This window comes from Trematosphaeria pertusa (genome assembly GCF_010094035.1).
Source record: "Trematosphaeria pertusa strain CBS 122368 unplaced genomic scaffold BU26scaffold_1, whole genome shotgun sequence".
NCBI lineage: Eukaryota > Fungi > Ascomycota > Dothideomycetes > Pleosporales > Trematosphaeriaceae > Trematosphaeria > Trematosphaeria pertusa.
In genome coordinates, this window is record NW_022987212.1 from 4,960,725 (window position 1) to 4,988,591 (window position 27,867).

Sequence of the window (27,867 nt, forward strand, 5' to 3'; positions counted from 1 at the left end):
GGCGCACATGATGAGCATACATAAGATGCATGAGAGTTGGCAGATCCAAGAACCGATTCCCTGTTTTCGGCTTGCGGTCGGCGAGGGGCATTTGTCGTATCTATCCGTACCGTGGGTAGCGGATACTTGCGTCGAGGCTGGCCCACGTATATGCTCGTGGGACAGAGTATTGCTGCTTCCTTGTTTTGTATCGTAGCTTTCAAGATTTGCCTAGGCATTGTATCGATGGATTATTAGCTTGAGCTGCACGTAGCTGTCTCCCGTAACGGGCGATGCCCGCATGGCTGGGAACCTGCAAGAGCTCATCCGGTCATCTGATGCCCTGATGTCACGTTAGTAGCCTCAGTGAGTCCAGGAGCTTTCTACTGAATAGACAAATACGTGTACAGTACTTGACGGAGGACGGCCTGACATCACCCGAGCTCACCCTATGCGTCCGGCATGTCTTCATGATCTCGTGATCTCATGATTCTCGGCAATTGACTTGAACATGCGAGACTCAAACAGCAGGGCAGTGAGGAATACTGGCATCTCCGGCGAGAGAAACTCAAAGCCCGTAAGGCAAGGCAAAGTCACGGCACGTCACATGAGTAAACGTTTGGAAACCAGAACTAGGAAAATGGTAACAAGAAAGGGGAGAAAACAAGATTCCGCTGCAAGAGGATAAAGAATGAAAGGCTCAGCTACAGTCGGCCGTCAACGTGTCAAGGAACCAAGTCTGCTGAAGTAGAAAGTCGAGATCCCCTTCGAAAAAGACCGCACCATTTCGACGCAAAAGAAGGATGATGTCTTTCCAGGCTTCGCGTTGGGCTTCGTCTTGCCGATAATGCTGAACGGCCATCTCACTTGAAGTCCCAGCTCCATTCGGGGCACTCGGCGCGTCGGTATCCATTCCAGCATCCAGGAGACATTCGACGAGAGCAAAATACGGTACCTTGCAGTGCAGAAGCATCTGCAACGCGTTGGAATAGCCCATCGCTGGAGCATTCATCTCAGCACCATGGGCTATTAGCAACTGCGCCTTTTGCAAGCCATCCAGAGCGTCTGATGCGATAGCAGCAACGAGGAGGGTGGTCACAGTCCCAAGAAATTCCGCTTCGCAGTTGACGTCGGCGCCTTGTTGAATGAGGTGGTGCACTACTTCTGTGCCACCGGAAGCAGCTGCTGTAACAACTGCGTTGGAGAATACAGCCTGCGGGACGTTCATGTCTGTGCCCCACGAACAATGCCAGTAGTTTTTCGTCGCTGGAAAAGGAGGACAGACTGGTAGCGGCGAGTAACGGGCTTCCGTAGATCCCACCATAAATGTCGAGCTTAGCACCGGATTTGAGGAGCAATTGCATGATCTCCAGTGACTGCGGACCTGATGATGCTGCTGCAACGATCAAAGGCGTATGTAGTGATCCGCCGGTAAGGTTGCAGTCGGCCCCTCGGTCAATCAAAAATGCTATGCGTGTAACGCTCTTATCCTCTGATATCCTTGCGAGCGATGTGAGGATGGTACCGCGATCAACGTGGGCTACGTTGATGTCTGCGCCATGGCTAATGAGGAGAGGCAATAGCAACTCCGCGAAGTCGCAAGGTACAGACTGATGACAGTAGGCCGCGTGGATGGCACTGCCATACCTTGGACATGGTGTGTTGGGGTTGGCTCCGGCCTCGAGAAGCTGGCGCGCCATTTCGAGATCCCGCGACAGGGCTGCAATTGAAAGTGGGTTTCCACTCGAAGGACCGCATTTGTTTGAGCACTAGGGTCTAGTAGTAAACGAACCAGATCATGGTGGTAGGATTCGATTGCTTCGCAGAGAGCCATATCCTTGAGTTTGGAGTGGCATTGAGGGGCATCGGCTAATCGAAGATGTCGTGTGGCAGTCTTCCAGCCACGATAGGCACAAAAGAGCAAGATGTTCGACTGCTCAAACTCGACTGCAGTAGCTGTGTGCAAGCTCGGATCTTGTGCGGTGACTTCAGCGCCCTCTTCTTGGTCCTCGCAGAGACAATACCAGAGTTTAGAGGACAAACCCTGCGGATTAGTATGTCTGTTGCCCCAAAAGCGGGCCTTCAAGCTCGACAGTGTTCGCGTACGGTGATACTGTATGAAAACCCACCAGCGATATTCTTGGAGCAGGTAGTTCTTGACATATTCTTGCCCTGAAGGCATACGATCGAGGAGCGTATTGCGTTTGCTCGAGCGTTGTCCGCCGGTCGCGCGCCGTATAAGGGCTGTGATGGCAACCTCTGTAGTCGAGAGCGGGCCTCAATCGCGCGGCGCCGATGTAGGTGCGCCTGACTCAAGCAATAGCGCAACCACATCTATGGCCTCTTGGTTAATGGCGTCATTGGTCTGTTGGGCCGATTGAGAGGTCTTGTAGTTGCTCCCGCATGACAAATTGTACCATCAACAAACTCTTAGATTGGATTCCAGGATGCAGGCTGTTCACGGCGTTGGACAGGCTACCCAGCTTCGTTCCGTGGTCCGTTGGAAGCTGGGCGAGGGTCAAGTTTCCGCGCCGTAATGCGCAGTGCATGAGCGTATGACAGAATCGCCCTACCTATTGCGACACTTTGTCAGCTTTCATAAAACACGCATGGAGAAGTGAACTTACAAGCCTTCGCATTTCTCCAGAATAGTACACTGTATCGCGTTTTTCAATGCGTGGTCATGCTTCAAAAAGCCGCGCCAGCTTTGTGTCTCGAGTCGGGAGCGCACATACATTTCTAGATCCGCTTTTAGAGGGTAGATCTCCATGCGAACCTTCCCATGCAAAACTCCCTCACGCAGTGGGAGCGGCCGTGACATGATAAGAATACTGTCATTAGGTCCCAGCTTCTCAAGCTCGGATACGAGTGAGAGATCATCAGCTTCGGCGCGCCACTGGTCGAAAGCATCGAGGACGAGGTACACTTTTTGGGAGTACTGTCTCTTCTTGAAGGAGAGCAACGAGAATGGCGGTTGCGGGGCGAGGCTTATGGCTATGTTCTTGGAACGTGTCACGGATGGCATCCCACGTGAAGCACTGAATCTGGATTAACGGCTGTAGCAGAGAAACTAAGAGGTCTTCATATCTGTTGGGCGAATGGTACGCTCAATCGAAGTAGAACCGTAGGTCACGGGAATCAGCCGTAGCATTCGCGCGGAGGTGCTGCGGTGTGGGGAGTATATGTTAGCACATGTTTTAGTCCGTGATTTAAATAATGAGAAGGTGAGTCGACTTTTTGCACAAGGCTCAGATTTTTCTAAAGCTGTTAGAGACCTTCTGGCGTTATATTGCAACAGAAGTAAGATACAACCGATGCTAGAATGCTCTTTCTAATTCCAGGCGCACCATAGCGGATGAGCTATTGGACCACGCCGGATATCCAGCTGATAAACTCCGCAGAGGTAAGGAACTAGTCACCAGTGGCGCCGACACGCTGTGAAAATATGTCGCGGTGACGGACCCAAAAGTTCTACGTTGTCAGCTACCGAAAGATGACATCGAACTCGGCATCCATGAGGATATTAACGGAGCTGAGATTACACAAGCGATTAGGGTTTGGGGTTCTGTGGCAATTGAGATCATTACCAGGTGAAAAGTTACGAACCTTGCGTTTTGCTCCGCTGCAACTTGTTTCTCGATTCCTGGATATCAAGATGGACCTTTGCGAGCACTCCATTGCCTTGTCTGGCCTCTTGTAGGTCTTCTCGAACGATATCGGATAAGTCTCTCATCTCACCGTGGATGACGTTTGAAGGACGAATATAGTTGTCCTCTAACGCGAGGTTGAAAAGGCCCTTACGGCGTTCAGCAATTTGAGCGCCTCGGATTCCTTGCATGGCCATTTCAGGACACTTTCAAGCTTCTTGAGGCCTTTCCTTGAGGCGGACTACGGATCTGCAAGTCAAGAAGGCCCGGAAGCTGCTGGAATTGATGGAGGAGGCCATCGTTGTCGTTCACCTGCAGTAACGGAGCGGACTAAGTGTCATTGGATGATTCCTGCACTTCGATCGTCTCTTTCAGAGTGCTGAGGAGGCCGCGGATATACCTAAATTCTCGAATTAGGCGTTGAGATTATTTTGTGGCGCTTTTGCACGAGAGTCATTTTGGTGACGTGTGCGACGGATTCGACGATAGTGAGCACAGACGCTACGCCGCCCAAAGCCTCCGCCTTATGGAGACCAGCGCGATCGGGCCGAATACCACACAGATATCACTGAGAACAAGTGTTCATGCGCGGTGGGAAGGGCTATTCATCGGTACTCGGTGCTGATCGTTTGATTTAGCCTAACTCCTTAGCTACCACTAATTGTCCTGCCCCACATACTGGGCTCAGTAGGCCGCCGATGACGATATCAACGCAGGTCACGATACACTATCTCCAAATTGAGTCTTGACCTCTGCACAAGATTCTAGGTTGCGAGACTTAAGCGCCTCTTTACTCCTTTCACAGTACGTTATCCGGCATATCGCGCCCGTACCGGTGGTATGAGAAAATGAAGCTAGGCCCGGCTACCAATCACACCGTCAGCTCTCGGGCCGACTCAGAGACAACCGATATATAGCCTTCCCGTCTTCACCGGAAGAGAAAGCATCGTACAAACAGAGCTCGCCAAGGTCATCCTCGATTTCCTCAGCTGCACCATTACGCCTCTTTTGGTGTACGGCTACCCTATATAGAACAACCCACCACATGTATATGGGTCCTGGCTTTCTGCGGCGCCTTCCACGAGGTGTCCAAAGTGTTCTAAGGTTGGACTCCTCGTACAACAGGTCCACTGTGCATTCAAGAGGCTCCTGCGCACGGCATGACGAATACTTAGGTTCACCCCTGAATTATTTTATTTGCAACCTGTCGGAGCCAAATCTAGGCCCGTCCATGAATAGTTACTACACCATCTTTTAGGAGGCTTCTTCCTCGCCAGCCTACAGGCGTAGGTACAATGAATACGCGTAGGAGTCCACGCGTTCGCATTGACGTAAACGTACGAAGATAAATCGACATCGCCATGTCTTCCATAACATAAATCCCATAACGTGCTACAGCATCCGTCCCGTTTCATTCCCCGCCCACATTCGTTTCGTTTCCAGTATTCCTAAATCGCCATGCGATTTGCATATAGCGTCTTCCTTCTGGGAGCGACACTCGTGTCAGCTTTTCCGACCGCAACCACAAACGGCACCACTCCAACAATAACCCTCGACTACACAACCGTCGTTCCGACCGCTGGAAACGCCAGCCTGGGGTACTTTAAGTACCAAAACATACGCTTTGCCGCCGTGCCAACCGGTGACTTGCGATGGGCAAAGCCCGAATGGCCGCCCGTTGAGACCGAAATCAACACCGGCGACCTCGCAGCCTCAGATGTGGACTGCAGCTCTGCTGAAGACTGCTTGTACCTGGACGTCTGGGCTCCAGCTAATATCACAGAGGGTAAGAAGCTGCCCGTGCTGGTTTGGACGTACGGCGGAGGCTTTACTGGCGGATCCAAGTCCGAGAATACCCCTGAAGGCCTCTTCAACCTGTCGACGGAATTCGTATTTGTTGCATACAACTATCGCCTCGGCATCACCGGACTCGGAAACGGACCGACGTATGCGCATGAAGGCGGAACGACCAATACGGCGATTTGGGACGTCCAGCAGGCGTTCGAATGGACACGCAAATATATCAGTGCTTTCGGTGGCGACGCGGACCAAATCACCGCCATGGGCTTTTCCGCCGGCGCCTCCCAGGTCCTCTTCCAGATGACGCGATTCGCTGGTCGCGCGGAGCAGCTGTTCAAGCAGGCCTATGTTATGTCTCCAGGTTTCGTCCCCGGCGCCGGTCACCACCACGCTGAGCAGTTTTGGCTCAACGTTTCATCGAAAGCCGGATGCGAAGGCGGAAAATTGGACTGCATGCGCGCTATCGACTTCGACACGTTGAGCACGGCGGCCGACGACGTCGTGGACGCGTATACCTACCAATTCCAGCCGCGTGTGGACGGAGACATCATCGCAGATACATACGAAGCGCAGTTCTACCAAGGCCGCTTCAACTTCTCCGGCCCGCTCGTCTTGAGCCACGAGCTGCATGAAGCGAACTCGCAAGCATGGTCCGGCGTTAACACCACCGAAGACGTCTCCACGTATCTTCGCATCTTCTTCCCGGCCATTACAGACGACGTCGTGGAAAGGGCCCTTGAGCTGTACCCAGAATCGGACTACTCGTCGCCCGGCCTGCGCTTCGCCGATATGAAGCAGTCCTTTGATCTTACCGCGCATAATCTCGCCGCCACCCATGCTATGAAGAACAACACGTGGAACGCACAAGTCGCACTCGGCTCCGCGACCCACGGCACCGATCAGAGCTACTACTGGTACTCCACATACACCCTCTCTTCCTCTACAGGGTCCTCATCGAACTCCACCACGGGGAATTCGACCGGCGGACCAACCGGTGGCGCAGGAGGAGGCATGGGCAGCAGCAGCGTCGATGCCACGGTCGCCGTCCAAATGCAAAAGTACCTCCTTTCCTTCGTGCTCACAGGTGACCCGAACACGATGTGGGCTGACGACAAGCTCTACTGGCCCAAATACAACGAAAAGAACTCGACTGCTGGGACGCAGATCATCTTCAACACTACACTTTCGATTGCGGACGATGACCTTGCGACGGATAAGAGTTTGTTCTGGAATAAGGTTCTGTGGTATTAGCAGCTTACTCGTTTTCATGTACATACCATGGCCGTACTGCGACGCAAATGCATCACGATCAGCCGCGAATATGTGAAGGGGGTTCCTTACCCTTCATCGGCGTTTCTGTAGCCAAACAGGCATCATGCCCGACTTGAAGATCGATCAATGTCTTCACCTCGATGCGATCTCGCCGTACCTGTTCGATCTCTTCTGGGCATGAGCCAACGCCCGAAAGCTGTGGTAAGGGAGCGACGTTGGCCATCACGAGTGCCGTAAAGCAACCACAACAGAGTAAAGCACCTATTCAAAAGCTTCGTATCTTTTATTTTAGTATCTAGCTCCTACTGCCTCCCACCTATCAGTGCCCTCTATAATCTAGCACTACGCCCCTGCCCCTCCGGAGTCACTAAGCTCTTCCAGCTTCTCATTTCGGAGCTCATTGCCGCGCCGCCATCGCCGCCATCGCCGGCTCCATCACCTTCCTAACCGCCTCCCTCTTATTCATATTCCCCAACCACTCCTTCACAACCGGATACTCTTCTGCATCAAACCCCTCGTCCTTCACCGCCAAACTGATAATCGTCTGCCATGGCACAAACGCCAGGTCCGCAAAGGAGTACCTATTCCCCACAAGCCACGGCCCCTCTCCACCACCTTGCTCTTTCTGCTTCTTCAAATGCCCCTCCAGCACGCCCGTAACCCGCTTGATCTCATTCACATAGCGCTCCACCGCCGACGGCACCTTCTCTGGGTGATACCGCTGGAACACGATGGCCTGCCCGTAGTACGGGCCCTGGCCCGACACCTGGAAGAACAGCCACTGCTTGGCGAGGTAGCTCTCGGGGCTGCCGGGCGCGAAAGATATCTTGTGCTCTTTGTCGTATTTCTCGACCAGGTACTCGATGATGGCGCCGGACTCCCAGATGGTGAGGTCCGTGTTGGGGTCGTGGATGGCGGGGACGCGGCCGTTGGGGTTGACGGCGAGGTATTCGGGGCTCTTGACTTCGGAGAATTGGATGGGGACGTGCGTGTAGGGGAGGCCGAGCTCTTCGCAGATCATGGTGACTTTGGGCGGGTTGGGACCCTGTTGGCCCCAGATCTTGATGGGTTGGAGGGACATGGTGGATGCTGGGGGTGGCTGGATGGCGAGGGATGGAAAAGATGTTGATGTTGGAGGAGGTGGAAATGTGTGGAAGGCCTTTGGACTGTTTGATGGATGTCTAGGTAAGCTCTTCTCGTCTTTGGGTTATTATATAGTTAGTTGAGCATAGAGGAAAGCAGCCAATCGGATGGAAGGCGTTCCGAGGAGGCTGATGGGATTATTCATCAGGATTCCCTATCGCGCATGTCCACGTTCGAAAAGTGGTACCTGATGAGCCATGCTCGGGCATTCGGTGCTGCGAAGTTGGCCGAAGGGGCTGAGTATGTGAGAGGCGGTTTGTAAGCCGCGCTTTTTCCTAGAAGACACGGACCGCATATTTCGATCGGGACGAATCACGATGTGTCATTGTTATTTGTGCGACCTGTCGATCGTTTCAGAGTACCGGTACTGGATGATGGACGGATTGCCGAGTTTTGTCCGGGCAAGTTCGTCCGAAGATAAAAACAACACGAGCGAATTTGATCCAGCGTTGCGTAGAGTAAACACTTTCTTCTCGTGCGCTATACCTTGTGTCGTATTCAGGTCGCAGACGTAAATAAGTTGGACAAAGGCCCGGGCCTGTGAATCAAGGAACGAACCAACTGCTCCTGTGCTGCATCGAAAGACCACACGGCGGATATTCTTGCCTGCCTACTTTTTACTTTCCCTCTGCTCCCTCCAATACTGGATCTATTTTCTCGACTCGCTTCTTCTTCCATGGCAGCCCAAACACGATGTCCTGCAACCACAGTGGCCAATTCCTCAGACCACTAAAGCGCTCATCGGTCAACGGAACATGGATCCGCCCACTCTTACCCTTGAGCACCTGCTCAATCACCAAGTTCGATACATTGATCGGCGGATCAATACGGAGGCCGCGCTTCTGGAGCGATTTCTCCACGCCTTTGATGATGCCCGTAGCATGAAAATTTGGGTGGACGGACGTCGTGCAGATGCCTTCGCCGCCCTCGTAGCGGGATAGGCACTCTGCGCGGATACCTGGACTTCGTGAGCGCAGAGTGCTTCAAAGGGGATATGGTGGAATACCGTCGTTCAAGTATAAAGCTGCGACTTTGGAGCAGCAATAGTCTAGAAAACCGGCCCCGGCGAGGAAAGACGCCATCGAAGCAATAGTAACGATGTGACCCTTCTTCATCCGGAGCATGCCCGGCAGAAACTCCCGGATGAGCACGAAGTGGGAGATGAGATTGACCTTGAAAAGTTGCTCGGTGTGTTCGTTGCTTGTCTACGGGCGTCAGCTAGCAACTTTTGCTCGAATGCGACGACGCTCACGTCAAGTACAGTCCCTGCGGTTCCAATTCCAGCATTGTTGATGAGGACACTCGGATCGCCGTGCGTGTCTCGAATCTCCTTGCACACCGCTTGCACAGCTGGGGTATCGGTAACATCGCAGCGGTAGAAGTGGACGCCAGGCACTACAACGTATCAGACACACTGTCAGTCGCGACAACACGACGCGACTTACAACTCTCAAGCTCCGGCGGAAACGGACTGACATCCAGCGCAACAACCCTCGCATGCTTGCAGAAGCCCTTCACCATCTCATATCCAAAGCCCGAACTGCCGCCCGTGATCACAACCAGCTCTTCCTTCTCCGGCCCGAACTTGAACGGCGCGCCCGGTCGTTTGAAGCTCCAGTTGTTCAGCGCGAGCGCATTCAAAGCGCGGTTGATGTGCTTGAGCACTCCGGCGGCAGTAAGGACTTTGAGGACGGTGATGAAGGCAGCTAGTCTTGTGACGCTATTATTGGAGAGTAAATTGCTCTGAAAGGGCTGGAGAATGCGCTCGCGGACCTGGAGTGGCCCACGCGTAAGCAGGTACAACAGCCCTCCGGCGAAAACGGGCTCGGTAGCCACCGATTTGACGGCTCCAATAACTCCAATGATTTTCGAAGCCATGATGGATCCCCTGCTGCGTGACGCGTAAGAGGGATGGAAGTCGGTCTCACGGGGGCATCCTTTGGTGTTCTGACGCTAGCAGGTCGCGTCGAAGGGTACGAGGCCCCCAGCTGAGGTGAGGGTCTCGCGACGCCCCGAGGCTAAACCCCGCAGACACCCCGTGCTCTAACGCACTACGAAAACAACAATGTTGTGCCGGAAGCTACTGTACGTTTATGGCCTAGCACAACCATTGGGCCGGATTATAGTATTGCTGCTGTGCTATCTGCGCGATGCTGAAAGGACAGCATGACGGACACGTGAATATCACGTGATTACGCGTTTTCCCTACCCGGGTGGCATCACGCGGCCCTGCATCCGTCCAGGAGTGTAGTCGAACCTGTCGCAAGTGCGGTCGGACGGTACCAGGTCATATAGGCCTTCAGGACCAGTAGTCTTTAGTGAGCGACATATCAACCTCGGCAAGCCACTCATAGTGCACTACCCATAGACCCATCTTCAAACATCTCGCACAGCATTGCAATTTGCATCTGAGGAGTGTGAGCAACCAAATGGTGCAATGCTTCGGTCTTTACTACCAGTGACATCACGATGAGGGGAGTGGCAAATCGCAGCGGGTCTATCAACCGAATGCCATCGCCTAGGCTTCACGAAATCCATGTACAAATTTGTCTCGGCATTCAGAAGCATTGCGACCAAGATGGCACCGCCAGCTACCTCGCTATCGTCGGGTTCCCGACCAAATACGCCGTCGAAGCCAGCCAAGCTCGACGACTACCTTGGTCTCTCGCATCCGCCAAACGCTGCGAAGCCCTGCATCGTCAAGCCGCTCACCATCAAAGTTGACGATGGTCCGGATGGCGCTGTTCCGGGCTTCCTGCACCTTCCGCCATCTACGACCGCGTCCCCCAGCAACACCGCCGCGATTCTTCTCTCCGGAGCTGGGGGCGGTGTTGTCGGGCCATCCTCAATCTACCTCTCGCTCGCAGACAAGCTGGCGTCGTTGAAGCGGCCTGTCCCGGTCCTGCGACTTGACTACCGGTTTCCCGCGAGGAATCGTTACTGCGTTAGAGACGTGCTGGCCGCTATGCAGCAGCTGGAAGAACAGTATCAGATCAACAAGTTCGTGCTCATCGGATGGTCGTTTGGGGGAGCTCCGGTGTTCACGGTCGGGGGACCGGATCTGCGCGTGGTCGGATGCGCGACTGTCGCGAGCCAAACCGCAGAGACTGAGGGAGTCCGATCGCTCGCGCCGAGGCCGGTGTTGCTGCTTCATGGCACAGGTGATCGCACGCTGAGCTACAGCTGCTCTGAGAGGCTATTCGCGCAATACGGCCCGAGGGGCGATCGAGAATTGAAGCTATTCAATGGCGATGATCATGCGCTCAGGCGGAACTCTCTCGAGGCTGAACGATTGATCGGCGGGTTCATTTTGAAGTGCGCTGGGATCAGCGAACGCGATGCGGCGCTTGCTGAGAAGCTGGTGGGAGATGATGAGAAGGTTGAGTTGATGAAGAGGGGTGGAGATTTGCGACGTAACGAGAGCGTCGAGTAGGTCTAGGGAACTGCATTGTGATACATCATCCGGGATGGATTTAGGCCACTAGCTGTCGAGTCCGCGAGTCAACTTCCGCTCTGAACGGATTGAGCGCTGGCACGGACCTGTGCGATATGAAGATGGGCACCTGCACGGAGACAGACATTACGTCATCCTCTCAGGCGCGTGCCAAGCTCCCGACCGACCATGTATCATGCGTCTGCTGCACGCGTTTGACCCCTCATACCGCCCTTCATGTAACAATCTACCTGCGCTTGTTCTTTCTTGAGTTCTGCTCCAACAACTCTTTCTCAAGTTCTTATCCTGATTTCCAATACTGGGACCATGGATTTTCCGTCTCCCTGCGGAAGCGGCCCGCGTCCTAGGTATTCCGTAGAGCAACAGTCTCCAACCCCATACCATCCATTCAGCATGATTCGAAAGACATACCGTCAGGCCACGGATCCGAATGCATCCCCAGGAAGGCGCTGCTCAGGCCGTATCTATAACGCGGCAATTCACGAAGATCCGGCAGGCAGAAAAAAATTGGAACTGGAATTATTAGACCCAGAAGATGTGGATCTAGAAGAATTGGTGCCAGTAGACTGGATTCCATCAAACTGGGATCCAGAAGGCTCGGAGCCATTGAAGATATTATGTGCCGGGGGTAAGGTCATGGTGATCGACCCAATCGAACCGGCAAGATTAGGATCAAAGAGGACACACGCAAGGTCACAGTCTCCGAGTCCGGATAAGCGACAGAAGACGGAGGGGAGGCCGCCAAAGAGGAAGGAGGCGCCAGATGGCACTCAGCATGCCCCCTTCGAGATAGAATCTAGTCCCGAGCCGGCACCCCGTAAAGCTTCGAAGCGAGCCCGCACCGACCATCGATGCCCCACACCCCCTGCGCCTTCACGACACCCTGTGAAGTCGGGCGTTGCTCCAGTCGACGTCGAGCCTGAACTTTGTGACGAACAACGAAGAGTGGTGGAACTCATCCTTCAGGGTCATAATGTGTTTTACACGGGCTCCGCTGGATGCGGGAAGTCTACGGTCTTGAGGGCATTTGTGAAGGAGCTAAAAGCGCAAGGAAAGAAGGTCCGCATTACTGCGCCAACAAATATTGCCGCACTCAACATCGGTGGCATCACGACCTGGTATGTGGGCGGGTTCTTTCGTATACTCCTCTCTGCCTTCCCCCAACATCCCGGCCTTTGAGGCCTACAGTTTCTTGGATCTTGTTCAAGGCTAGCCGTCGTGTCGCTCCGATGCCGGGAGAGAAGATCCTTTTGGATTTCAGCGTCTTCAAATCGTTAGGCAGCTGCTAATACTTGACAGGAGTTTTGCGGGTTGGGTACCGGACAGCCTCAAACAACCTCTAGCTGCACTGAAATCAAGCGCTCATGGGAAGAAAATCTTCAAGCGATTCGCCGAGACTGATGTGCTTATCATAGATGAAATTAGCATGGTCGAGAATCTTTTCTTTGAGCGCCTAAACGCCGTGCTGAAGGAGGGCAGGGAGAACGATGAGGCTTTCGGTGGCATCCAGCTCATCGTGACCGGGGATGTAAGTATGTGCTACACTCGCGAAAATCGGCATGCTAATGCAGGCATAGTTCTGCCAACTGTCGCCGGTTAAACCGTTCAGGTCCTGTATATTGAATGCGGATCAGAGCTTGTCGGGAACCACAAATGGATGCCCACGGAATATGAATGCCACAACCGCAGGTGCTCGCAACTGACATTCTATGATATTGATAAATGGGCTTTTAGGAGTCAGGCATGGAAGGTAAATGGCGGATGCTGTGTTTCTGGGGTGGACGCTGATAAGACTAGGACTGCGACTTCGAGCACGTACAACTAACCAAGATCCACCGGCAAAGCGATGAAAAATTCATCAGTATTCTCCAGCAAATACGCATCGGTATGTATGCTCTCGTTCTGAAGCATAGGTACTCCGACAGAAGGCACTCCCGCAGCCCTCCAGTCACCATTCGTGGCTCACTAATCTAAGCATGTTTTTTCAGTTAGTAGCAAAATCTTGCAATTGAAATCTTCTCAAAACGCAACGCTGTCGATAGGCTTAATAACGAGAAGATCGCTGCACTCCCTTCCCAGCCTCTTTACTACAAATGCAAGGACTTTTTCAGTTGGAAACCGCACCATAGAGACAAACATAAGGAATTTGAGAAGTACAAGAAGAGGCATGGGGATAGAACCCTTGACGCTCTGGTAAGTGGGTCTTGTTTCTTAAGCCGATCCCCACAGCTCACCGTAGATTGTAGAAAGATCATCGGTACGAACGACAGGTGCAGTTGAAGGTGGGCATGCGGGTGGTTCTTTTGCAAAACCTTGAACCGACCGCAGGCCTCGTGAACGGGTCTCAGGGAACGATCGTAGACTTCGAGCACTATGACAGCAAGTGGATGCCCAGAAAAGGCGACAACAGGGACGACGAGGAAACTTCGGGAGTGCCCATTCTTGGTGGCTCCCATGCCAGGTATCGTCAACAACAGATCAAGGACTTCGTCGAAGAGAACGACTATCAGCCCTGGCCGGTTGTCGAATTCGACCACAACGCACTTAAACGAACGATATACGCGGATTGCACCACCAATGAATATGGCGATGATGAGCCATACAGTCTTCTTTCCCGGACGCAGATCCCGCTGATGGCTGGCTACGCAATCACGGTACACAAGGCCCAGGTAAGCTCTATCCTTCGAATCACACCTTCGGCGCTGACACATCTGCAGGGAATGACACTTGATAGAGTCAAGGTCGATCTATCGCAAGCCTTTGATCCAAGCCAAACCTATGTTGCCCGTACGTACTATCGCGGCTAGAAACGTTTACCTGGGCTAATTGCTTGCGAAGTCAGCAGAGCGAGATCTCTCGAAGGACTGACGGTGATGGGTTTGCCACCGAAGGGCTTGGGCGGTGCCAATGAGCAGGTCAAAGAGTTCCACGAGACGTATCTGCTGGATCAATGAGAGCTTCTCGAGTCTGGCGTCGATGAAGGCGGGCCAGGAAGGGTGATGTTGGACGGTGCCAGCTGACACGACACGCGTTGGCTTAGCACCCTTCTACGCGAGCGAACGTGTAAAGGTCATTGCCACATCGCTCTGTATACGAAATCTGGGTTCCTGCGATAGCGCATGCTCGGGCGAGGTTGCAAACCCGAGGTTCTGGGAGGTCAAACCCTGTCTGTGGGTTCTCAATATGGGGGCTGTCCGCAATGGGCTGGAAGCTTCAAGGGCTGGAGACTTTAAGGGATAGGGGCTTTACAGGCTAGGGTTACTGATCTTGGATTTTGTTTGTAACATAAGATAAAGGGTTGCGAAGAGGAAACTTGGATTACCCATATGCGGCTCAAGCTTCGTGCGAGAGCTCGGACTTCCCCGGCCGCTTCCGACTCCGGCTCACCCATCGCACCAGCCTCACACCACAGCCAGTTGCACCCACGTATAAAGAACTTACAATCTCCATAAGATGAGGCTCCTGAACTCACCACAGGCATCATGGCATCCTCCTTGACCTTCGATAGCCTTACCGAGGTCTTCAATGGCCGACGGCTCGCAGAAATCTTCCGTTCCCATCGAACCGCGATCCTCTCCACGCTCGGCGTCGCCGTCGCGCTACCGGTCGCTATCAACGACTACCGCACCTATATTTCATATGGGCCGGGCGGTCTACCCTATAACGTCGGCGGCTGGCTGGCAGCGCACCTTCTACGCGTCTTCTCCCGCGAGCAGCTCTCAACCGTCCCGTACGACAACAAACAGCTGCTTCTCGCCGACGAACCAGGCTTCCTGCCTTCTGATTTCCCGCCCAAACGAAGCTCGTCGCGGCCGAGAATCGGGCCGCATCCTGTCCCACAGCGACAGCTCGAACAACTGCCCTCGGACGAGGTGCGGCAGAAGCTCATTCGCCGCTTTGCAGAGTTGGGGGAGAGGGCACAACAGATGGGGCTGGTAGACGTCAAGCGGAGTTTGTACGAGCGCCAGCATGTTGCGCTCTTCGTTGCTGCGACGCGCGAATGGCATGGCGTGGCCCGGGAGACGCGCGGCGAGATCTCGCACGTACACGCCGGGCTTGATGGGAGCATTCACGTCGTCCTACACCCGGCCGACTGCAAGAAGGTCATTGAGCGCGGGTGGGGACAGCGACACGCCTTCTCGGGCGCCGCCGTCTTGAGGAAGCTCTTCGGCTTCAGCCTGCCGGTCAACTACGTGCTGGTATATGCCCCACGGGACGAGGCGGAAGTCGACGTCACCCTGAGCATCGTCACGGCCTCCATCCAGTTCATGACAGGCACGCGCGCCGCATTGGAGTAGCATCTAGGCATTTGGAGAGCCTGGCGCCCGGTACATGGGCAGTTCTTGTGTTCGCGACCGTCGCTGCTGACTCGTGGTCTGTGGGGCGATGCTGGGACGAGTGCTCTTGCGGGGTAGCTCGTGCCTCTCTCCACAACCGGTGGCTGCCCTAAGCCCCTTGGCGGTTGGGGTACCTGGGCGCTTTTCTCACGCTGCTCCGTCGCTGACCTGCGTCTTCCTGTCGTCCATAGACTGCTGGCTGTATACAGTACGCAGTGCCGCAATCAATGTCGTCAGCAGCGTTGAACGCCCCATGCAGTTCATATTGACTATCTGACCCTGCAGGTGATGCAGTTACAGTGAACGAGATTTAAGCGAGGCTGCTATCGGCAGGGTGTCTCCAACGAATGCCTGGCGGTTTTTCGGACGAGCTGCTCTTTTTGTGGGGCCTGGAGATGAATTGGCAACCCCACAAGGGGAGTGCAACAGCCACGACGAGGTCTGAACGTTCAAGCGGTGCATGCGGGCGCCCCGAGGGACTGGGTCCCCGCAGATTCGTACTATATCTAAGCTGCATGGGTCGGCAGCGCTCTTAAGCATGTCCCGCGCGCTGATCTTTCTTGAAACTTCATCCCAATTTTTCCACTTTTGCTACTACTGTTCATCCCATACGGTTCCAGAGACCTCGAAACGAGGCTGAAGAACAGGGACCTTGAAGAGGAATAAGCGAAGAAAGAGTTGGACACCATGGGCTTCCTCGGCATCCTCGAGGACAAGCACCTCCAGCATGTGCCGGCAACTGTGATCCTGTCCGAAGAGGAGCACCACAGGTCAGAGGCTACAGCAGGACTGAAGCATGGAAAGGGCAGTAATGCCGACATCATCCTCATCCCTCAACCGTATGTATCCCTCTACGCCATCGGGTGCTGCTCTAACACCGCCGCAGCTCCGAAGACCCCAATGACCCCTTGAACTGGCCAACGTCGAAGAAGCTAGTCGTCATGTCCATCATCGCATTCGGCTCCATCATATACGCTGCTGTACTGTCACCGCTTATGTCGCCCGTCCTCGTCGTCGTGGCCCTGGAGTTCAACAAAAGCGTCGGCGACATCACCGTCATTTCGGGATACATGCTTCTCGTGACGGGCTGCGCGGGTCCGCTCGTCTCAGCCGCTTCGCGGAAGTGGGGAAAACGGCCAATGCTCCTCCTTGCCAGTCTCTTTGGGTTGCTTGGTACTATTATTGTCAGCGCGACGAACACCTATGACGGTCTGCTCGCAGGTCGAATCATCCAGGGTGGTTCAGTGTATGTTCCAACTAACTGCGCAGGCTATCGCTTCACAGCTAACGCACGGCTAGCTCTGCCTTTGAATCTGTCGTGGTCGCCTTGATCGGCGACTTGTTCTTCGTCCATCAGCGTGGCACATACATGACCGTCATCCAGTTCATTCTCGGCGCCGCCTCCAACTTCTCCGCCATCATCGTCGGACCCATCGCTACCAACCTCGGCTGGAAATACCTCTTCCACCTCTTGATCGCCTTCACCGCCTTTGAGACCATCATGCTCTATCTCTTCTGCCCCGAAACGGCGTACAACCGCGACCACCGGTACGACATCGACGAGCTCGCCGATGACCACCTCGCGGACCTTGCTGCCATCGAGAAGCGCCACGCCGGCGGCTCTGACACAAAGTCTGGTAGCGATGTTGTCAAGGTCGAGACGGCGAATTCCACCAGTCCTGCGTACCGCCCGAAGAAGACGTTCGTGCAGGAACTCGCCATCTTCACGGGCACCTACTCGGACGACAATCTCCTCCAGCTGGTGATCGCGCCCTTCGCCGTGTGCGCCAACCTCGCTGTCCTCTGGATGGTCATCGTCACCGGCGGGCTCACCGCCTTCTTCGTCGCGCAATCCTACGACATGGCGCAGATCTTCATGGCACCGCCCTACCTGCTCGACGCCGCACAGGTCGGCTACCTCTCCCTAGGCCCCTTCCTCGGCGGCCTGCTCGGCTCCATCTTCCTAGGCGCCACGCTCGACCCGCTGATCAAATGGTGCGCCAAGAAAAACGGCGGCGTCTACGAGCCCGAGTACCGCCTCATCGGCATGATCCCCTCGCTGCTTACCGTCGTCGGCCTCTTCGTCTTCGGCTACATGTGCGAGAACTTCTACTCCTACTACGCCACCGCCACCTTCCACGGCGTCGACCTCTTCGGCATCGTGTGCGCCGCCATCGCGAGCGGCGCGTACATCATCGACGCGTACCGCGACATGAGCAGCGAGATTTTCATCGCAAACATGGTGTTCAAGAACTTTTTGTTCTATGGCTTTAGCTATTTTGTGAATGATTGGACGGCCGAGGCTGGGCCCGCGACCGTGTTTTATGTGTTTGGCGGCGTGAGCGCGGCTATGATTCTCACGACCCCCGTGTTCTTCTATTGGGGGAAGCGGTATCGCAGCTTCTGGCATAGGCATAATGTGCTGGAGAAGTGGGGGATTCGGACGCATGCGGAGTTGTAAGCGTAGCGGTTGTGAAAAAGAGCTGCGCGGGAGCTGGCTGGGTGTGGCTTTGGATCAGTTCTTTAGAGCGGTGTTTACGAGCAGTAATGCTATATTGGGTCCGCATTCGTTCTCCGCGCTCTACGCTCTACAAATAGTCTCGCACTGCAAAATGGCATGCCACCCATCCACATCGTCAGCCCAGCGCTTGAAATCCGTAATCATCATCTCGATATCCTGCTCGCTCGCCCCCAGCTTCATATACAAGTCCTTATGTCCCCCCGCCACAAGCCTGCCCGTCATGAGCTCACAGTACGGCTTCCTCTCCTCCGGCGTCCGATACAGCTGCACCGACGCCCCCTTCTCGATCTTCAGCGGATCGAACCCCGCCTGCCTCGCCCACACATGCGTCAGGCTCCCCGACCGGTGCCCCGGCGGATGCGGCGGGCTATCCGGGTGCGCGTGGTCCGTCGGCCCCATCACCATCTCGTACAGATACTTCTGGAACAGCTGGATGCCGGGCAGATACGGCACCCAGCGGAACGGGAAGTCGCCCTCGCGCGCGGCCACGACGCCGCCGGGCTTGCACACGCGCTTCATTTCCCGCAGCGCCGCGACCGGGTCGTGGATGTGGTTCAGCACTTGGTGGCAGAAGACGACGTCGAAGCTGGCGTCCGCGAAGGGCAGCCCGGCTAGCACGTTGCCCGTGGAGAAGGTTACGTTGGTGGGTTGGGGAGATTGGTGGGAGAGCAGTTCGCGGGCTTGCTGGATTACTTCGGGGGTCAGGTCGATGCCGGTTACGGTGCCGGAGGGCACGTATTTGGCGAAGCTGGTGGATATTGTGCCTGCGGAGGGGGCGGGATGTTAGCATGTATGTTGAATTGGTATAGCGCAGTCATTCCGCATGCCGCGCTTGTTCAGCGAGTTGAAGGCCTTCAATGGAAAGCCGTGCTGGTGTGTACCGTGGCGTGCGTACCTGGTCCGCAGCCGACATCGAGAATGTGATGGTCGGGCTTCAAATGAGGCAGGACAAAGGCGCCTTCGACTTCTGCGCGTCGAGTCGCATGGTTCGCTGTTACCGCGCGGTGGTGGCCTTGGGTGTAGTTCTGCGGCTGCGCAGACATGATGTACTCGTGCGTAGTATCTTGAAGATGGGGCCGATCTGAATTAAGGAGGCTTCAGCAGAGGCAGGCTGATCTCGGATTCCTTCGTAGAGCTGTGGACTTGGGTCGTAAAGCACTCCTGAAGAGCTTCGAGTAGTGGTGAGAAGGGAGCTCGATCGAGAGAAATCGACCCCGGTTTTAAAGCTCCCAGCTCCATAGTGACGTATGCGGGCCGGAGATACAAAGCTGCACACTTCGAGGCGTCTGGCATTTCCACGCCTTCTCATACTCGCAGCGCGGCTTCTGCCTTATGCAGGCTACTTTTCAAGTTACCGTAGGGCACCTCCCGCGAGCCGTTCGGATTGCCTAGGAAGGTATAGCCGCTTCGCGAGAATGCAACGATCCGGCGCCCTGCAGGATCGCCGTGCTATATATATAATTCCATTCGCCTTAGTTGTCTCCGTCAATGGCGAAGCCCGTTTGATATCTCCGTTTCCGCTCCGAGCAGAAACCAGAGGCCTGGCAGCAGCTTTATACTTCATGCTACCGCAATAGACCGTCAAAGCCGAGCAGATGTGCGCCGTTTGCGCTGTCGGAGGGGTCGAATTGTGACAAGATGTCGAAGATGATCAGAATGCACTGGGGCAAAGGCTATGAAATTGGTGGATATTATGCTGGCTACAGTCCGTAGGTGATGGCTAAGCTTTGTGGGGTAGTGCGTGCCAAGGCGTGCATCGTTCGAGCTCAGATGACGGAAGACAAACGGCAGACTTCAAAGCTCAAGTCTCACCACCGCTCTGCCAGCCATGTCTCGCCGCTCCTCGATTGATCTCCCTTTGATACTCCTCGCTCCGCCGAACGACTGAACTGCGCCGAGGCATACCCGCAATGCCGCCGCCGATCCGCTTCCACCTCAACTTCGTCGGCGATGTGATGCTGGGCCGACTTATAGATCAGCTGCTCCCGACACACGTCTATTGCCCCGAGGAAGCCGAGCTCATCGCTTATTTTGTAGCTGGAAATGCGGCGCTGAAGAATTACAAGTAGAGGCACCCCGCCCGTCCTGAACCAAACTCCGCTCACTCTTCCAGCTTCAAGTCGCCCTGGGGCAACACCCTCCCGCTCTTCCACGCCGCCGACCTCAACCTAATCAACCTCGAGACATCCATCACTACGAATCCGAAGCCATGGCCCGACAAGGTCTTCAACTACCGCATGCACCCCGCCAACATACAATGTCTGAAAGAAGCGCACATCAACTACGCGTCGCTGGCGAACAACCACACTCTCGACTTCTCCGAGGAGGGATTGCTCGATACAGTGCGGAAGCTAAAGGACGCAGGCATTCCCTTCGCCGGCGCGGGCGAGTCCCGTGAGGAGGCTCTGCAGCCCGCTGTGCTTGGCCTGAAGGACGGCGAGGACGCATACACGGTACACGTTTATTCCGCCTCTGACCACCCCGAAGACTGGTCCGCCGTTCCGAAATTCCACCTCATCGACTACCTCCCCTCAACGCGCAACCGCCTCAAGCAGCTCCTCACCACACCCGCCGTAAAGCCGGACTTGAAGGTCTTCAGCGTACATTGGGGTCCCAACTACGCGTGGATGCCGGCACAGGAGATACAAAGCCTGGCGCACTTTCTCATTGATGAATGCGGCGTCGACATGATACATGGGCATTCTTCGCATCATATCCAGGGCGTGGAGGTATACAAGGGGAGGCTCATTATATACGGATGTGGAGACTTTGTTGACGACTATGCGGTGAATGCAAAATTCCGGAACGATCTTTCCGCGATATGGCGCGTGGAAGTGCAGAAGAGCGAGGGTGCAGAGGGACGGAGACTCCGGGTGAGGAGGCTGGAAGTCTTTCCGAGCCGCATCAAGCGCTTCCAGGCCAATCTGCTGGACAAGGCCGACACCGACCATGAGTGGGTGAAGAGAAGGTTTGGAATGCTATGCGAAGGGTTTGGTACCGAGGTCCACAAGGAGTTGGGCGACCAGGGCCAGATTGTGGTGGATGTGGATAATGGAGATTAAGGACTGTCAAACCGTCTCTATCCCGGCCACGCCTTCCATCTGCCGCGTTTCGACAACCGCTCTGCCGTACAGCCCACCTTGGCGGTCGTCTATAAAGCGATTCAAACCTCGTGGTATCCCGGAATTCTGGCCGCCAGTCGCATGCATTGGGAGGCTATAGCCTTCTCAGTGAACAAATTCGCCATCTAGTAGTGGGCTTCCACCGCTAGCATTTTGCGGCCGTCTATTCTGGGAACAGGCTCTAGCTATCATTAATGCTTGTTTGCCCTGCAACCTATTCAAGATCGACCATCAGCCTTGGCTTACCTTTACGCACCATATGCGCGATCCGGAATATCAGGCACTCTCCTACCTAGGTACCATGTATGTCCAAAAACCCTCTCGACCCACTCAGATGAAAGCACCAACTGCCGCGAGCCGAGCGTGGGTCTACACAGCAGTGCCTCGGCTGGGAGTGTAGTAGTGCTAGAACCCTTTCGGCCGATTTTACATTCACCAACAGGCTTGCTGCGGTAGTAATAGACCAAACCTACGGATTTCGGATTTATCGATGTTAACTTAGCAATCTGAGGTCACACCATTCAAATTGCCTGGCATAGGCGGCACCTGCTGCCAAGCGGAACGTCCCGGGAAGGCCCTCGCTCAAACCATACCAACGGTGTCGCAAGGGTGAAACGACAAACGTCCTGTGTGACCTCACATCCCGCCATCATGCCGATGGCCTTAGCACATACTGGTTCGAACGTTCACAGCCAATCGTTGTCAACACCTTCCTCGGTATTTCGAGCGCTCACCAGATCTGAGCCCTCCAGATCGGTGCCCAGCGCCGTGTTATGTTTCCGCACTCTACTGGCATTATTTTCGGCCTACGCTCTGCTGTACGCAAAGGATTCTGTGCGTTCTTGGCTGTTCGATGGCTCAGATACCGAGGTTGTGGTGTGTTCCTCGAAAGATGTGCTGAGTATAAAGGAAGCTGAGGGCCGTCTGCCTCACAGTTGATCAGTAGTTAGTGGCAAACAGTTCAAATAGTTTCTTCCTCAGGCACCGGTGCCAGATTTCCTTTCTTTTCTACACACCTTTTCGATTCACTCGCTCATCTATAAGGGACGTTCACATAAGCTCGCTTTGCCGTGCAACATGTACACTCGGGCTTTCATCACGCTGGCTCTTGCGGGACTGGCTACTGCTGGCCCGGTTGAGAAGCGCCAGACACAAACCACATCGAAGGAGTTCTCTCAAGGTGGTTGTAGGCAGGTCTTGTTCGCGTGGGCACGTGGATCCACTGAGGCTGGGAACATGGTATGTCTCCTTTCTTCGCCTTGCACCAGTGTCATCTGACATGCCTAGGGAACCATCGCCGGCCCTCCCACCTCCGACGGCATCAAAGCCCAATTCGGCGCCGACAACGTCGCAACCGAAGGCATCGACTACGCCGCGGCCCTCGCGCCCAACGCCCTGCCCGGCGGCACCGACCAACAGAGCGCGCAGCTCATGGCCTCCACGCTCAACGCCATGGCCTCGCAATGCCCCGACAGCGTCATCGTCGCCGGAGGCTACTCGCAAGGCGCAGCCGTCAACCATCGCGCAATCGAGTCGCTCGACCCCGCGGTGCAGGCCCGCATCGCCGGCGTCGTGCTCTACGGCGACACGCAGAAGCAGCAGGATAACAGCCAGATCCCGGGGTTCCCGCAGGAAAAGACCATGATTATCTGTCAGCCGGGGGATCTGGTGTGTAGGGGGTCGCTGACGATTTTGCCGGCGCATTTGACGTATGGCCAGAGGGCGGATGAGGGCGTGGAGTTCTTGAATGGGCAGATTCAGGGCGCGATGGCGACGATTAAGGCGAGGAATATCAAGAGAGAGGCTAAAAGGAAGATGCGGGTGCTGAAGCGGCCGGTGGGGATGGTTGCTTAGGGGAAGAGGCTTGAGGGTGTAAAGTGGGCTCGAGGCGTTTGGGTTTGGGGGGAGCATATGAGTCTCCTTGAGGGTAGTTTTTGGTTTCTGTTCATACCTAAAGTTTGCATCTTCGTATACATGGCTGAGTAGTGCTTCAATTTTTAATTCGGCTGGTTCGACCTTCTTGCTTCATCCCGCCCTTAGACTCTCGCTCAGCCTTACCTTAGACAGCTCTTACATAGCCGACCTTAAACGGCAGTTTTCGCGATACAAAGTTTCGACACTTTCTATTTTTAGAGCGTTTGAAGATTTGGAAGTCGTTTGGAAACATGCGGCAGGTGTGGTGCGTTGGTTGGGGTTTTGCGACTGATCCGCCTCAGGGTGAAACAGATAGTTGTATCGTGACTTGGAGGCTCGGTTCTTTGGCTATGCATGGATTGAGGTCCGTTATGCTTGACGGGGCCTGTGAGAGAAAGTTGCGCCGTTTTTGTCTTCGGTACGTTCGATGCTTGATCGTGGTCTTGCTTGTGGTAGTATTCCGGGTACCAGCGGAGTCTGAGGGGTAGCACAAGGCGGAAACGGAATGGAACATGAAATTCCCTATTGCTCAACATAGTGAGGATACTGGACTAACAGGAATGGTAATTTCTACAGATGGACTCGTTATTAGTCGTGAAAAGGTCACAGAAGATCTTAGTGGCATGTGTGCGAGGCCTCCTTAAAGTCTCAACATCTAGAAAGAGAATGGAAACATTGCGCTCTACCAAGTCAGGTCTATCAGATCCAAGCCCTACAAAATCACCGCAAGGTTTGCGCACAGAGAGCCTTGTTCGTTGCGCAGATCACATGCGTGTCACTTTCAGGAGATTGACCATGTCTATATTGCAGTTTCAGTAGCCCATTATTTAGTAGCAGTCACCAGAAACAGGTACGTGAACGCTCCTCAGAGAATTTTAGTCGAGCAATTCTAAGATCAGTGCTTCATCAGACCATCCTGAACTTCCGAAGCCGTTAGCATGTGGAGACACCCAATTACGAGATCCGATCACGGCCCCATTCCGGTGAACTGCCGCAACACGATCGCGGTCACCTCACCTCAACGGATTGCTATGCGGGCTCATAGCTCGATGCTTGAGGTCAAATAACCTAGTACTATGAAATATGAAATCTGTCCAATGGTCTCCGAAGTTCCTTCCCAAAGTCTGCCTTGAGCGACTCCAGGCCTGCGCCTCTTAGCGCCTCAGGCCGACGCACGATGCATCACCCGTCGTTCTTCCCAGCACAGCCTCGTGCAGAAACGAGACCCGATGCGATGAATGCGATTCCAGCCTACAGGGAGAGTTGATAAGATATGGAGCCCTCGAAATGTCTTTTCCGACCACCTTTGGCGAACACGGCATCGAAAGTCAAAAGGCGGATCGAGATTTATCCCACATTCAAGGCTTTCAAAGCTCTTCGCAATACTGCGGACCAACCTTCCTCATACCTTGTGAAGAGCTATGGCCTTTCTATCAAGCATCGCCAACGCCCCAAATGACACCAGCCGCACCGCCCTCATCCTCCGCAAATTCCGTCTCCCTCTCGCGCTCCTCTTCGGCGCCTGCATAACCGCAGGGACGACGTATGCTCTCGTCCGGCGCGTCCAGGACCTTATGGCCGGCGCTGCGGTTAACAACGACCCAGCCTATTGGGCCGGAGTGGCCCGCGACAAAGCCTACGACCGATGCTACAATGGCTGCAACGATTGCAGCGATACAAACTGGGCGTTCAATGCATGCGCCAAGACTGCGAAGGCTGTTGTCCCCGGCGTAATCTGTGACGGCAATTTGATGTGGAATTGGAAAGTGGAGGATAGGTATCCGGCTCAGTGTTTGGATGTCGTCGGGAAGATGTACAAGGATGAGGCGATTAAGAAGAAGAAGAAAGGGTACCGGAAGCAGCTGGCGATTATTATCCTTACGATTCTTGGTGGGATCGTGGGCACCCTTGTTGCATACAAGCTTCTCGGTGTTGTCGCGAACAAGCTCGACAGGAGACGTAGGCTGAATCCACGACCGCAAAACCGCCAGGTGCAAGAAGTGAGGGAGCCCTACCCAGGCTCGGACTCAGAGACCGGAGGTGGCAGCCCCTCCAGACGTCGTCCAAAGAAGACCAAGATGTCAGCCATCCGCCTCAAGCCTCTCGCCACGGCTGCAGCCCTCGCATCCTCCGTCCGCAAAGCGACCGCCTGGCCATGCACAGGCTACGGCGACCCCGTTGACGTTTACTTCCAGTCCCCAAACGCAACGATAACAGCCGTGGTCCACGGCTGGTTCTCCAACTGCTACGACTACGTGTGCGGATGGAGCTGCACCGGCGGGACCGATTCCAACTGCACGCCGGTATACTGCACGGGCGTAGACTATATTCCCGCGGACTATGTGGACGCAGTGACGCCGAAGGTGGTGCAGTGTGGGTTTAAGACGCTGAATGCGAGTGAGGTGGGGGACAACAAGCCTAGTGTTAGAGTTGCGAATGCGTGGATTGAGCGCAAGTTGTGGGTTACGGTGAGGGTCGATCGGTTGAATGTGACGGATGATGCGACCGCAGAGGAGGTGTTTTGTTTGCATGCTTTGGGGGGCCAGTAGTAGGATCAACTCGATAAAGCCTGGGGATCAAGCGGGGGGCTTTCGAGTCCGTATTGATTGTTGATTGATTTTCTCTTGTTCTTTTTCACATCAGGATTGGAACAAGGCTCCGTATCGCGCTCCCCCGGGATCATCGTCTTTATCATCTCGTTCGCATCCATCGACCATTTCGTCGAAGTCGTCAACCAACGGGCAATGTCTCTTTCAGGGAAAGTTTCCATGGTGAGGTCTGTTCGTGAGAGGCAAACGGATCCGTGATTCATGACCTGAGGGACGGTGAGCCTTGAATTCGCATTGTGCTGCCTTCTTTTCATGGATGTGGTGATAGTAACGGAGGGTCGTCGTTCTCCCCTGATACGTGAAGGTGGCGTGAAAGGCCTGGACTCGGAATGCCGCCCGCCTGTACGGAGGTGGGCGAGAAGTTCTTGGTTTTCCGGATTTGTGGGTTTGGAGACTGGATGTGGGCACAGTACCTCAGGGTTATTCTCCTCGTAGTAGCATAGGTCATGTGTCCAGAGCTCTTCAACGTTTAGTCTCGGATCACCCTCAATCTATTCACGCTCATATCAATAGTGTTAGCGGATATATAAGGTGTCATAACTGAAAGAGCAGAAGGATTGGCGCGATCCTTTTGCATCTGAAAAATAGCAAAAAGGGGAACGCAACGCCGGTTTCGCCCAGTAGCTGGTAGAGCTCTGAAGCCCCTTGGGATGCTGCACGTTACTTCGCTCTTCCTCAAACAAGGCCACCCTTTTGGTCGACTGACGCTGTAGAGGTAGAAGTCGAGCGCCACGATGCACACCAAGATCGGCTTCATGCCAAGAGCCTAGCGTGGGATTGAACGACCCCACGGCAAGCTGTGCTACCGCACACCATCGTCAGGCTGACCGCCATGGAGTTCCAGCCTTCTTCTTTGCGCTCCTTTGTGAGCCTGCGAGCTCTGTTTCCATTCGTTTCCCTCCCATTTCCCCCTCTGAGTGCACGATGACGACCGAACAAGGCTTCGCGATCCGTCGCAACGGCTCCTGTCTCTCCGGCTTCGAGATCGACTGCGGCCAGACTCTGGCTCCCTTTCACGGATGCTGTCCCATCGGGTTCGAATGCCCCCCACAGTACAACGTCGCCTGCTGCCCACCCACGACCAATTGCACGGAGGCGCTCCTGCCCGAGCCCAAATGCTCAAACTCGACGTGGGACCTCTTCGACAACCGCGGCTACTTTTGCTGCGAGCATGGCTTGCCTGGATACGACAACCAGGGGACGGATGGCTGCGCATCACCGGGGTATCAGTTCGAGGGAGGCGAGGCGATTCTGTCTACGGTACAGGCTGGCCAAGGTACGTTTGGGTGTGGTGTAGCTTAACCGCTTGCTGATCTTTATAGTCTCTACTCCCTCGTCGAACACATCCACCGCATCGGTGACTTCGAGTACGGCCTCCTCAGCTACGGCATCGGCTACGAATGCATCGCCGACAGATAGCTCATCGACACCTGTGGGCGCAATCGCTGGTGGCGTGTTGGGTGGAATAGCTGCGATAGCGATACTGGCCCTTCTGGCTTGGTACATCCTGCGGCACAAACGGCAGAGGAAACCGCAGGCGAGCCCGTACGTTCCAGCAGAGACGCACGGAATGGCCATGAAGCACGAGTTGGACGAGAATCAGGCGGTAAACGAAGCGGATGGGGGAGCCGCAAAGTACGCGCATGCTAGGGAGCTGCCAGCCCATCAGCCTCCAGCCGAACTACCAACGCATGGCGCTCGGCCTTGATCTGGCATGTTCCTGTACCGGCCATATATATGATCAACCTTTTGCGCTATCGAACATGCCTTACCGGTACAATTTACTGTGGGAAACGTATCTTGCTCAGCAACTGCATGGTCCGCTCTATGGAGTCCAAAGATTACATGTCAATAATTGGACCCCCGCTACCAGAGCTTTCATTCTACTCGAGTTCGAATCGAATCTATCTTGCATGGTCATCGACATACTGGAAGCCTTCTAGCGCTGAGACTCTTCATCTCCGGAGAGGCATTCCGAAGAATGTCGTATTCCGTCCGAGGTTCTGGATATCAAGGCTCGACAGGAAACCGGGCTCTATCGCTCGTATATGCACCAGCCCTTGCTTGTT

The 27,867-nt window shown here is 54.7% G+C and overlaps 16 protein-coding genes across 16 annotated transcripts; 11 read left to right on the forward strand and 5 right to left on the reverse strand.

Annotated features, from left to right (window-relative positions):
- Nucleotides 1–655: 655 nt before the first annotated feature.
- On the reverse strand, nucleotides 656–1,685 carry BU26DRAFT_514128 (uncharacterized protein; the record flags this gene model as incomplete). Its single annotated transcript, XM_033827767.1, has 1 exon — nucleotides 656–1,685. A coding segment is annotated over exon 1 (524 nt), but the record flags the coding sequence as incomplete, so codon positions are not given.
- On the reverse strand, nucleotides 1,266–1,721 carry BU26DRAFT_384285 (ankyrin; the record flags this gene model as incomplete). Its single annotated transcript, XM_033822611.1, has 1 exon — nucleotides 1,266–1,721. A coding segment is annotated over one exon (456 nt), but the record flags the coding sequence as incomplete, so codon positions are not given.
- Nucleotides 1,722–5,063: 3,342 nt separating this feature from the next.
- On the forward strand, nucleotides 5,064–6,958 carry BU26DRAFT_514130 (alpha/beta-hydrolase). The gene has a single exon (XM_033827768.1). The coding sequence runs from the start codon at nucleotides 5,085–5,087 to the stop codon at nucleotides 6,675–6,677; it is 1,593 nt and encodes a 530-aa protein (XP_033692452.1). The 5' UTR covers nucleotides 5,064–5,084; the 3' UTR covers nucleotides 6,678–6,958.
- Nucleotides 6,959–7,000: 42 nt separating this feature from the next.
- On the reverse strand, nucleotides 7,001–8,013 carry BU26DRAFT_514131 (glutathione S-transferase). Its single transcript, XM_033827769.1, has one exon. The coding sequence runs from the start codon at nucleotides 7,777–7,779 to the stop codon at nucleotides 7,096–7,098; it is 684 nt and encodes a 227-aa protein (XP_033692453.1). The 5' UTR covers nucleotides 7,780–8,013; the 3' UTR covers nucleotides 7,001–7,095.
- A 43-nt stretch (nucleotides 8,014–8,056) lies between these two features.
- BU26DRAFT_514132 (NAD(P)-binding protein) lies at nucleotides 8,057–9,818 on the reverse strand. The gene is made up of 4 exons (XM_033827770.1): nucleotides 9,287–9,818; nucleotides 9,094–9,236; nucleotides 8,848–9,046; nucleotides 8,057–8,799 (listed from the first exon to the last, which is right to left on the reverse strand). Exons 1-4 carry the CDS (start codon nucleotides 9,717–9,719, stop codon nucleotides 8,459–8,461), a joined length of 1,116 nt encoding a protein of 371 aa, XP_033692454.1. The 5' UTR covers nucleotides 9,720–9,818; the 3' UTR covers nucleotides 8,057–8,458.
- A 490-nt stretch (nucleotides 9,819–10,308) lies between these two features.
- Nucleotides 10,309–11,348, forward strand: BU26DRAFT_514133 (alpha/beta-hydrolase). Its single transcript, XM_033827771.1, has one exon. It carries the CDS (start codon nucleotides 10,420–10,422, stop codon nucleotides 11,272–11,274), a length of 855 nt encoding a protein of 284 aa, XP_033692455.1. The 5' UTR covers nucleotides 10,309–10,419; the 3' UTR covers nucleotides 11,275–11,348.
- Nucleotides 11,349–11,487: 139 nt separating this feature from the next.
- BU26DRAFT_44171 (uncharacterized protein) lies at nucleotides 11,488–12,962 on the forward strand. Its single transcript, XM_033824471.1, has 3 exons — nucleotides 11,488–12,413; nucleotides 12,711–12,823; nucleotides 12,873–12,962. Coding segments are annotated over exons 1-2 (813 nt in total). The 5' UTR covers nucleotides 11,488–11,601; the 3' UTR covers nucleotides 12,712–12,823; nucleotides 12,873–12,962.
- On the forward strand, nucleotides 12,808–13,400 carry BU26DRAFT_44044 (uncharacterized protein). Its single transcript, XM_033824391.1, has 3 exons — nucleotides 12,808–12,823; nucleotides 12,873–13,045; nucleotides 13,093–13,400. The coding sequence occupies exons 2-3, from the start codon at nucleotides 12,953–12,955 to the stop codon at nucleotides 13,267–13,269; spliced, it is 270 nt and encodes an 89-aa protein (XP_033692457.1). The 5' UTR covers nucleotides 12,808–12,823; nucleotides 12,873–12,952; the 3' UTR covers nucleotides 13,270–13,400.
- BU26DRAFT_44157 (uncharacterized protein) lies at nucleotides 13,326–14,362 on the forward strand. The gene is made up of 3 exons (XM_033824466.1): nucleotides 13,326–13,488; nucleotides 13,542–13,964; nucleotides 14,013–14,362. The coding sequence occupies exons 2-3, from the start codon at nucleotides 13,584–13,586 to the stop codon at nucleotides 14,100–14,102; spliced, it is 471 nt and encodes a 156-aa protein (XP_033692458.1). The 5' UTR covers nucleotides 13,326–13,488; nucleotides 13,542–13,583; the 3' UTR covers nucleotides 14,103–14,362.
- Nucleotides 14,363–14,686: 324 nt separating this feature from the next.
- BU26DRAFT_44128 (uncharacterized protein) lies at nucleotides 14,687–15,866 on the forward strand. Its single transcript, XM_033824450.1, has one exon. The coding sequence runs from the start codon at nucleotides 14,778–14,780 to the stop codon at nucleotides 15,591–15,593; it is 816 nt and encodes a 271-aa protein (XP_033692459.1). The 5' UTR covers nucleotides 14,687–14,777; the 3' UTR covers nucleotides 15,594–15,866.
- A 90-nt stretch (nucleotides 15,867–15,956) lies between these two features.
- Nucleotides 15,957–18,153, forward strand: BU26DRAFT_44021 (MFS general substrate transporter). The gene is made up of 3 exons (XM_033824379.1): nucleotides 15,957–16,471; nucleotides 16,519–16,878; nucleotides 16,932–18,153. Exons 1-3 carry the CDS (start codon nucleotides 16,320–16,322, stop codon nucleotides 18,091–18,093), a joined length of 1,674 nt encoding a protein of 557 aa, XP_033692460.1. The 5' UTR covers nucleotides 15,957–16,319; the 3' UTR covers nucleotides 18,094–18,153.
- On the reverse strand, nucleotides 18,097–19,560 carry BU26DRAFT_446926 (S-adenosyl-L-methionine-dependent methyltransferase). The gene is made up of 2 exons (XM_033824636.1): nucleotides 19,049–19,560; nucleotides 18,097–18,917 (listed from the first exon to the last, which is right to left on the reverse strand). Exons 1-2 carry the CDS (start codon nucleotides 19,194–19,196, stop codon nucleotides 18,214–18,216), a joined length of 852 nt encoding a protein of 283 aa, XP_033692461.1. The 5' UTR covers nucleotides 19,197–19,560; the 3' UTR covers nucleotides 18,097–18,213.
- Nucleotides 19,561–19,961: 401 nt separating this feature from the next.
- Nucleotides 19,962–21,571, forward strand: BU26DRAFT_44237 (putative polyglutamate biosynthesis protein). The gene is made up of 2 exons (XM_033824501.1): nucleotides 19,962–20,218; nucleotides 20,267–21,571. The coding sequence occupies exons 1-2, from the start codon at nucleotides 20,064–20,066 to the stop codon at nucleotides 21,213–21,215; spliced, it is 1,104 nt and encodes a 367-aa protein (XP_033692462.1). The 5' UTR covers nucleotides 19,962–20,063; the 3' UTR covers nucleotides 21,216–21,571.
- A 699-nt stretch (nucleotides 21,572–22,270) lies between these two features.
- On the forward strand, nucleotides 22,271–23,295 carry BU26DRAFT_44233 (carbohydrate esterase family 5 protein). Its single transcript, XM_033824500.1, has 2 exons — nucleotides 22,271–22,514; nucleotides 22,563–23,295. The coding sequence occupies exons 1-2, from the start codon at nucleotides 22,353–22,355 to the stop codon at nucleotides 23,127–23,129; spliced, it is 729 nt and encodes a 242-aa protein (XP_033692463.1). The 5' UTR covers nucleotides 22,271–22,352; the 3' UTR covers nucleotides 23,130–23,295.
- A 900-nt stretch (nucleotides 23,296–24,195) lies between these two features.
- On the forward strand, nucleotides 24,196–26,175 carry BU26DRAFT_514137 (uncharacterized protein). Its single transcript, XM_033827772.1, has one exon. It carries the CDS (start codon nucleotides 24,611–24,613, stop codon nucleotides 25,736–25,738), a length of 1,128 nt encoding a protein of 375 aa, XP_033692464.1. The 5' UTR covers nucleotides 24,196–24,610; the 3' UTR covers nucleotides 25,739–26,175.
- Nucleotides 26,176–26,722: 547 nt separating this feature from the next.
- BU26DRAFT_558841 (uncharacterized protein) lies at nucleotides 26,723–27,506 on the forward strand (the record flags this gene model as incomplete). The annotated part of the gene is made up of 2 exons (XM_033832610.1): nucleotides 26,723–27,074; nucleotides 27,121–27,506. 2 exons carry the CDS (start codon nucleotides 26,723–26,725, stop codon nucleotides 27,504–27,506), a joined length of 738 nt encoding a protein of 245 aa, XP_033692465.1.
- Between the last annotated feature and the right edge of the window lie 361 nt (nucleotides 27,507–27,867).

Excerpts from the sequence above, each read along its gene's own strand:
- BU26DRAFT_514130 (XM_033827768.1), top strand. The coding sequence starts at position 5,085 with ATGCGATTTGCATATAGCGTCTTCCTTCTGGGAGCGACACTCGTGTCA.
- BU26DRAFT_514131 (XM_033827769.1), bottom strand. The coding sequence starts at position 7,779 with ATGTCCCTCCAACCCATCAAGATCTGGGGCCAACAGGGTCCCAACCCG.
- BU26DRAFT_514132 (XM_033827770.1), bottom strand. The coding sequence starts at position 9,719 with ATGGCTTCGAAAATCATTGGAGTTATTGGAGCCGTCAAATCGGTGGCT. Across the intron at positions 9,237-9,286 it reads TCCGCCGGAGCTTGAGAGTT|TGCCTGGCGTCCACTTCTAC; the intron begins GTAAGTCGCGTC and ends GATACGTTGTAG. Across the intron at positions 9,047-9,093 it reads CCGCAGGGACTGTACTTGAC|ACAAGCAACGAACACACCGA; the intron begins GTGAGCGTCGTC and ends TGACGCCCGTAG.
- BU26DRAFT_514133 (XM_033827771.1), top strand. The coding sequence starts at position 10,420 with ATGGCACCGCCAGCTACCTCGCTATCGTCGGGTTCCCGACCAAATACG.
- BU26DRAFT_44171 (XM_033824471.1), top strand. The coding sequence starts at position 11,602 with ATGGATTTTCCGTCTCCCTGCGGAAGCGGCCCGCGTCCTAGGTATTCC.
- BU26DRAFT_44044 (XM_033824391.1), top strand. The coding sequence starts at position 12,953 with ATGCCCACGGAATATGAATGCCACAACCGCAGGTGCTCGCAACTGACA. Across the intron at positions 13,046-13,092 it reads TTAGGAGTCAGGCATGGAAG|GACTGCGACTTCGAGCACGT; the intron begins GTAAATGGCGGA and ends TGATAAGACTAG.
- BU26DRAFT_44157 (XM_033824466.1), top strand. The coding sequence starts at position 13,584 with ATGCGGGTGGTTCTTTTGCAAAACCTTGAACCGACCGCAGGCCTCGTG. Across the intron at positions 13,965-14,012 it reads TCACGGTACACAAGGCCCAG|GGAATGACACTTGATAGAGT; the intron begins GTAAGCTCTATC and ends ACACATCTGCAG.
- BU26DRAFT_44128 (XM_033824450.1), top strand. The coding sequence starts at position 14,778 with ATGGCATCCTCCTTGACCTTCGATAGCCTTACCGAGGTCTTCAATGGC.
- BU26DRAFT_44021 (XM_033824379.1), top strand. The coding sequence starts at position 16,320 with ATGGGCTTCCTCGGCATCCTCGAGGACAAGCACCTCCAGCATGTGCCG. Across the intron at positions 16,472-16,518 it reads ATCATCCTCATCCCTCAACC|CTCCGAAGACCCCAATGACC; the intron begins GTATGTATCCCT and ends ACACCGCCGCAG. Across the intron at positions 16,879-16,931 it reads ATCATCCAGGGTGGTTCAGT|CTCTGCCTTTGAATCTGTCG; the intron begins GTATGTTCCAAC and ends ACGCACGGCTAG.
- BU26DRAFT_446926 (XM_033824636.1), bottom strand. The coding sequence starts at position 19,196 with ATGTCTGCGCAGCCGCAGAACTACACCCAAGGCCACCACCGCGCGGTA. Across the intron at positions 18,918-19,048 it reads CGATGTCGGCTGCGGACCAG|GCACAATATCCACCAGCTTC; the intron begins GTACGCACGCCA and ends CCCCCTCCGCAG.
- BU26DRAFT_44237 (XM_033824501.1), top strand. The coding sequence starts at position 20,064 with ATGCCGCCGCCGATCCGCTTCCACCTCAACTTCGTCGGCGATGTGATG. Across the intron at positions 20,219-20,266 it reads GCGGCGCTGAAGAATTACAA|CTTCAAGTCGCCCTGGGGCA; the intron begins GTAGAGGCACCC and ends TCACTCTTCCAG.
- BU26DRAFT_44233 (XM_033824500.1), top strand. The coding sequence starts at position 22,353 with ATGTACACTCGGGCTTTCATCACGCTGGCTCTTGCGGGACTGGCTACT. Across the intron at positions 22,515-22,562 it reads CCACTGAGGCTGGGAACATG|GGAACCATCGCCGGCCCTCC; the intron begins GTATGTCTCCTT and ends TGACATGCCTAG.
- BU26DRAFT_514137 (XM_033827772.1), top strand. The coding sequence starts at position 24,611 with ATGGCCTTTCTATCAAGCATCGCCAACGCCCCAAATGACACCAGCCGC.